General features: G+C 45.4%; 1 protein-coding gene across 1 annotated transcript in view; it reads left to right on the top strand.

Moving 5' to 3' along the window:
- The first annotated feature begins 6,283 nt into the window (after positions 1 to 6,283).
- cftr (CF transmembrane conductance regulator) overlaps positions 6,284 to 7,212 on the top strand; it is a 52,368-nt gene continuing 51,439 nt past the window's right edge. Inside the window, exon 1 of the mRNA XM_037683061.1 lies at positions 6,284 to 6,351. Coding sequence (XP_037538989.1) covers positions 6,284 to 6,351 — 68 coding nt within the window. The remainder of the gene's footprint in view (positions 6,352 to 7,212) is intronic.

Here is a 7,212-nt window from a genome sequence, read left to right as displayed (position 1 = left end):
CTAAATTAAAGGCCCGGGGTGGGCGGAGCTTCAACTAAATTAAAGGCATGGGGTGGGCGGAGCTTCAACTAAATTAAAGGCCCTGGGTGGGCGGAGCTTCAAATAAATTAAAGGCCCGGGGTGGGCGGAGCTTCAAATAAATTAAAGGCCAGGGGTGGGCGGGGCTTCAATTAAATCAGAACAACAACTGGAGGGAATTAATATGAGGCGTTATCATTTTGGTAAGTGTGGGTATGAGACAAAAAAACAAACAAATCCATTAATTGTTCTTTTTTACGGGATAGAGCTTGAATAATCAAAGAGATCTAGTCAAGTTTATTGTCATTCAACATGTTAAAAACACCTGACAATAAATTGCCTACAAACCTTCAATAAATAAGCTTCGTTCCACAGTCTAAAATCACTTTATTAAAACATGTGTTTTATTGCTCTTGTGTTTTAATCACAAGTGCAGAGAACAACTTCAAACCCAGAGTTCCTGAGCCTCACAGCCTCAGGGTGGAAGCTGCTCCTGAAAGGTTGAATGAACCGAGTAACCTGAGCCTTCAGGCTGCAGCCTCCCACCTGTGTGTGGGGGTGGGGGGTGGGGGGAAGTTTGTGGACCCTCATGATGTTCCCTGTCCTGGTCCTGCAGCTGATGATGTAAAAGGAATCTGCTTCTTGTCAGACCCAGAGCAGTTATGCCAAAGGTCATTAACACCAAGACTGTCTGGACTGGTTAAGAAATAAGGAAGTTATGGCAATTTTACACAACAAAAATGAACCTTTTTTGTTTGTTTGTTTTACCCTTAAAAACAAAAAGAAACTTGTGATTGACCTGCAACAAACATCAAATTCAGAGCTTCCTTATTTCTTGAGATGATGAGATGAAATTTCAGGACAATTAGGAAAATGACTTGTCCTTAACATTAAACTTAATCAACAATTGTAAACCATTTTCATTCAACCTTTATTTCTACAGGTTAATCCAAAAAGTGTTCAATACAAAAACAACTGGACTTTATTTGTAACAGAAGACGTTTCGCTCCTCATCCGAGGAGCTTCCTCAATTCAAAGAGCAGAGAGTGAGAGGTTCAGGTTCAGAGGCTGAGTGAGATAAGACACACACACATGTGTAGATTTGACAAGTCACACCTAAACACCTTAACAGTAGGTCTTTCTTAAAGTCTTTGTTTCTCTAATTCACAGACGAGGCCCCTCTGTTCCCATCAGGTGTGAAACTGGCTGGGGATCTGTTTTAAAGTTGCATTATAGGTTTTTGAAAGTGGAAATCTGAGGCCTCCTCCTCTGTTAAGAGACGGCTTTTCTCTTTTTACATAAATTGCTTCCTTCACCCCCCTCTCAAACCATCTGTGTTCTCGGTCCAAAATGTGCACATTCTGGTCCTCAAAGAGTGTCCCTTATCTGTGAGGTGGAGGTGAGACTCAGATGAATTCATCATGTCCTGGATGACTGAGAATCTTCACCAGCCTACAGGTTAATCCCACTGAGCCTCAAAGACTCATTTACAGGAGAGACCTGTTTGGGGAGCAGATGGGGGTTGAGGGCCTTGCTCGGGGGCCCAGGGTGGGGCGAATGAGGGTGAAGGGAGGTGTGGGTGTTTCACCTTTTCCACCCACATTTTTGATGTTGACGGTACCGGGAGGTGAACCTGCGACTTTCTGATCACAAGCCCATCTTCTAGCCTCTGCGCCACCACTCCCCCATCCTCCTGTGTTTAGGGGTGGGGGTGTAGGTGAGTTTGTTCCTTCTGAAGTCCACGATCATCTCGTTTGTCTTCTTCACATTGATACGAAGGTTATTTTCCACCTCCTGCCTGTAGCTGGATTCATCATTGTTTGTGCTGCACCCCCCAAATAAGGCGTAAAGTGAAAGTGAGTATATTTTACTCCTTGTAATGTTTCTAGAATTCATACATTTGCTAAATAAATTACATGAAAACTGCTAAAACGAGCCCTTTAGTTGTTATAACAACCAGTAAAACTCAGTTTTATGTCAGTTTTGGTCAAAGCTTGAAAGAGGGACCAAAGAGCCACGTGTGGCTCCAGAGCCGCAGGTTGCAGACCCTTGCCATATGGTATAAAACTATCGTGCAAACAAAATAGGTACTAATAGTTTAAGTAGATTAAAAAAGATTAATCAGGGCTCCAATTTTTTTGCAATTTGCCACTATTTTGAATCCACCATGACAGAGAATGATCAAGGATCTGGACTCTCAAAAACAATGTTCTCAACATCAGTCAGTCAGTATTTAGATAAAATGTTATATTTTACTGCTGTCTACCCTTGAGTGGGTGCTGTACGCCAGAATGTGCCTTTTAGGCTTGTTAAACTAGAGTAATTGTTTTTTCTATCCTTAACATGTGTTGTTGGTTTGTTTTTGTCTTTCAGGTACACCTGGACCTATATCTGGACCTGGACCTATATCTGGACCTGGACCTATATCTGGACCTGGACCTATATCTAGACCTGGACCTATATCTGGACCTGGACCTATGTCTGGACCTGGACCTATACTTGGACCTATATCTGGACCTGGACCTATACTTGGACCTATGTCTGGACCTGGACCTAAACCTGGCTCTGGACCTAAACCTGGACTTATATCTGGCTCTGGACCTAGACCTGGACCTATACCTGGACCTACCATTCTGTGTTCGTCTGTCTCTCCTTCCTGTCCTCTCAACCAGCCGGTCAAAGCAGATGGTCTCTTGTCCTGAGCTGGTTCTGCTGGAGGTTTCTTCCTGTTAAAGGGAGTTTTTCTTTCCACTGTCTCCACTGTGCTTGCTCAGGATGGGAGACTGCATCGAAGCCAAGATTCAACTTGTCTGCTGGATTCCTTAGATAGAGAACTTTACTAACTGGCTTTTATGTGAATGTTCCTGTAAAGTGCCCTGAGACAACTTGGTTGTGATTTGGTGCTTTAGAAATAAACTGAATTGAATTGAATTGAGTGAGGGAAGAATGGAGCGTGAGATTGACAGACGGGTTGGTGCAGCATCTGCAGTATCGTGGACTCTGTACCGGTCCGTTGTGGTGAAGAGGAGCTGAGCTGTAAGACAAAGATCTCTGTTTACTGGTCGGTCTACGTTCCTCCCCTCACCTCTGGTCATGAACTCTGGTAGAGACTGAAAGAATGAGATCGTGGATCCAGGAGGTTGAAATGAGTTTCCTCTGCAGAGCTGGACTCTCCCTTAGAGACAGGGGGAGAAGTTCAGTTATCAGGAGAGACTCAGAGTAGAACCGCTGCTCCTCCACATCCAGAGGAGCCAGTTGAGGTGGTTCAGGCATCTGGTCAGGATGCTCCCTGGGTGCCTCAGTGTTTCAGGCATGTCTGATTGGGAGGAGACCCGGGGAAGACCCAGGACACGCTGGAGAGACTAGTCTCTCGGTTGGTCTGGGAACACCTTGGAGTCCTCCCAGAAGAGCTGGAAGAGGCTGTGGAGAGAGATGTCTGGACCTCCCTGCTCAAGATGCTGCCCCTGAGACCTGAGTCCAGAACAGGAGGAAGATGATGGATGGATGGACGGATGGATGGATGGATGGATGGAAGAATTACTTCAAGTGTTTGATGAAATTAAACAGATTTAACTCCATCAGATGATGCCAAAATTTTAAGCAAATAGGTTGTACAGTGTGTTGTGCATAAATTATGTGTTGAGGATTGTGCTCAGCTACTACCACATCAAATTTTAGTTTTTTTTTCTGTAAAACTGACTGAGTTGTGGCCATTTTTGTGTTAGCTAAGACTGCTTTTCTGCAGGAGCCATCTTGACTCGTGTCAGCTTCTAAAGTTAATTCCTTGTAGATGAGCATCCTGTGAGTATTTTCTTAGAGTTTCATTAAAATCAACACATCAGATGTCAGTAACATATCAAATGTTTGGGTGAGCAGAAGCAGCTTGGTGAATGGACTGTACTTATTTAGTGTCTTTCTGTCTAGTCAGGATACTCAGAGTGCTTTACAAAACCGTCTGTGCCCTCATTTACCTTCACACAGCACTCTACTACTTCTCTACAAAGATCATCTGAATCTGTAGAGACTAACCAGAGCTTTGGAACACATTCATATACTCGGCCAACCACAGCTGCCCTGGTAGGAGGCTTGGAGCTGAGCGAGGATCAGCCTCTGCTTCCCGTGCGAGGTCGGGGAGGATGTCGCCTGATCTGTGGTCCGATGTGACAGCAACATTGTTCAGACGCAGGTTTTGATGCAGACTGTGGCTTCAGGATGGGATGCTGAATAATCAACACTGAAAACCTAACAGGACGTGTTCTGCTGAGGAAACCAAAGACACGTTACGCCTAAAAATCAGCAAATATCCAGCTGTGCCATCAGCTCAGACCTGACAGAAACACACACCTTGTGTCTGCCTCAGAAACATCAGATGTCAGGACAAGACCCCTGAGCCTGCTTTTTCATAGATTTACACTTTATCCATCAGCTGGATTGATGCACGATTTGTTGCATTGGTTTTTAAATATTTTACAACTTGAAACTAATTGCTTATGTCCCCCATCACTGAGGGATTTAAAAAGTAAAGGTTTGTAGTTTTGGAGATGAGTGTTTTTCCAGAGGGCAGCACGGTGGCACAACTGGTAGAGCTGCTGCCTCTCAGCAAGCAGGTCCCTGGTTCAAATCCTGGTGCGGGGGCCTTTCTGGGTGGAGTTTGCATGTTCTCTCCGTGCTGCGTGGGTTTTCTCCAGGTACTCCGGTTTCCTCCCACAGACCAAAAACATGCATGTTAGGCTGATTGGTAACTCTAAACTGTCCCTAGGTGTGAGTGAGAGAGTGAATGGTTGTTTGTCTCTATGTGTCCCTGTGATGGACTGGAGACCTGTCCAGGGTGTCCCCCAGCTCTCGCACAGTGATGGATATAGGCACCAGTGACCCCCCCCCCCCCCCCAAACCAAAAAGAGAAATGGTAAATGGACTGTACTTATACAGCTCCTTTCTATCTTATTAAAATACTCAAAGCTCTTTACAATGACCTGTGCCTCATTCACTCATTCATACAGCTCTATACTAGATCTTTAGAAAGACTAACATTCATACACTGATGGGACACACATGAGAGACAATGAGGGGTTCAGTGTCTTGCCCAGGGACACTTCAGCATGTGACTGCTGGTGGAATCAAACCCCCAACTCTCGCATTGGAGGACGACTGCTCTAACCACTCAGCCACTGCCGCCCCAAGAAGCAGTTGAAGATGATAGATGGATGGATGGATGGATGGATGGATGGATGGATGGACGGATGGACGGACGGACGGATGGACGGACGGATGGACTGATGGATGGAGTTGAACTTGGTGTTAGATGTCCTCCTAACAGGGACATGAATGTGATGACCACTGGCACATTTCTCCATGTCTGGTTAATCATACACCTGACCATAGTCCTTCAAGCCCCCTCGGCTGCTTATCTCAGATCAGTTTGAAGAGTCCACAGGTTTAACCTCCAGACCCCCCCAAACCCCCCCAGCAGCTTCTCTGGAAGAACTGAGATCGTCCACGTTTAGTAAACTGATGAGCGTGGTTCTAATTTATTCCTGTGAAAGTTTCTGCCTGAAACCTGCCATAGGTGTCAGCTGGTCCAGAAGGCAGAGCCGGTCTTTGTCCAGGAGAGGTCCCTCTTTCCTCTGTCCAGACAAGCTGAGCAAAGGACAAGAACAAGTTCTCTGAACAGGAGTCAGATGTGTTTAAATGTTGTACCCCAAAAGAAGCTGGTGACAAAAAACGAACTCAGGGATTCATCCGGTGGTCGGAGTTTTGATGGATGTTCAAAACTCTTTAGTTTCAGTAACTTTGGTGTCCATTTTAAACTGATTAAAAGTGTAGAGGAGAATGCACTGAAGCAGTTCTTTCTGTTCCGTTTGTTGTTTCCACCAGTTCTTCATCCTACTGCCACAGGTTTAGGTGAACTTTATTAAAACTTCATCACAGGAAGTTGGCCCGTATGGGACCCACGTGGCATTTAGAATTCTCTAACAACTTGGACAATCACATTTTTCATGATTTTTGAAGATTGTATACGTTCAACTTGTCATGCTAACTTTTGAGCTGTCTAAACTTTAAAAATATTTTGCAAACACTTGTTCTACGCCTCCTCTTCACTCCTTTTACAGTTTATACATCAAAACGTTGGTATGTCTTCATGCACGTGGTGATTTGGAGTTTTCATCTCCACAGAATGCAAAGAATGAACAGCCAGGCTTCCATACACTTCCATCGTACCTGGGCTCAGAAAGAAAGGCTCGTTTTAACCCATCACATGTCCGACATGAAGACGGACAAAAGTCAGACACTTCTACAACTTCATCCTCAGGAGCACAACTGGAACTTTTTCAGGTGACACTTGGATGTTTAATTTCTACGCTGCCTTTATTTTTAGACAACTGTCAGGGAGTGACAGACAGAGGTGAGAGGTAACCACGGTGACAACAGTAATGAGCCACTGGCATCAGCTTTACCTTGTTTTGTCGTCTGTTGTGGAACACCCTCTGACCATCTGTCTGTGCATGTTGTGAGCATGATGATTAGAAAAATAGCCGAGGTCCCAACTTCCATTTAGGTGTGTGACTACATCTGGAAAAATAATCAACAATTAGGTTGGCATGTCAAAATCCAAGATGGCCACCACTATATGCAAATATATGTAAATCAACCATCCCCAGAACACCCCTTAGAGACAGGGTGAGAAGTTCAGTTATCCAGTAGGGACTCGGAATAGAACCGCTGCTCCTCCACATCCAGAGGAGTCAGTTGAGACATCTGGTAAGGATGCCCCTGGGTGCTTCCCTAGGGAGGTGCTTTGAGCATATCTGACTGGGAGGAGACCCGGGGAAGACCCAGGACACGCTGGAGAGACTAGTCTCTTGGTTGGTCTGGGAACACCTTGGAGTCCTCCCAGAAGAGCTGGAAGAGGCTGTGGAGAGAGATGTCTGGACCTCCCTGCTCAAGATGCTGCCCCTGAGACCTGAGTCCAGAACAAGAAGAAGAGGATGAATGGATGGATGGATGGATGGTTTGTTGGATGGAGGATGATGGGGGTTGGTTGGAAGACTGGTTGGTTGGTTGTATGGATGGATGGATGGATGGCTAGATGGGGGTTGGTTGAATGGTTGGTTGGTTGGTTGGTTGGTTGGTTGGACAGTTGGAAGACTGGATGGATGGATGGATGGATGGATGGATGGATGGATGGATGGATGG

Source organism: Nematolebias whitei, chromosome 10, assembly GCF_014905685.2.
Source record: "Nematolebias whitei isolate Nwh7 chromosome 10, NemWhi1, whole genome shotgun sequence".
Lineage (NCBI taxonomy): Eukaryota > Metazoa > Chordata > Actinopteri > Cyprinodontiformes > Rivulidae > Nematolebias > Nematolebias whitei.
The sequence above is the reverse complement of the archived record's forward strand: the minus strand, read 5'-3'. Positions and strand labels throughout refer to the sequence as shown.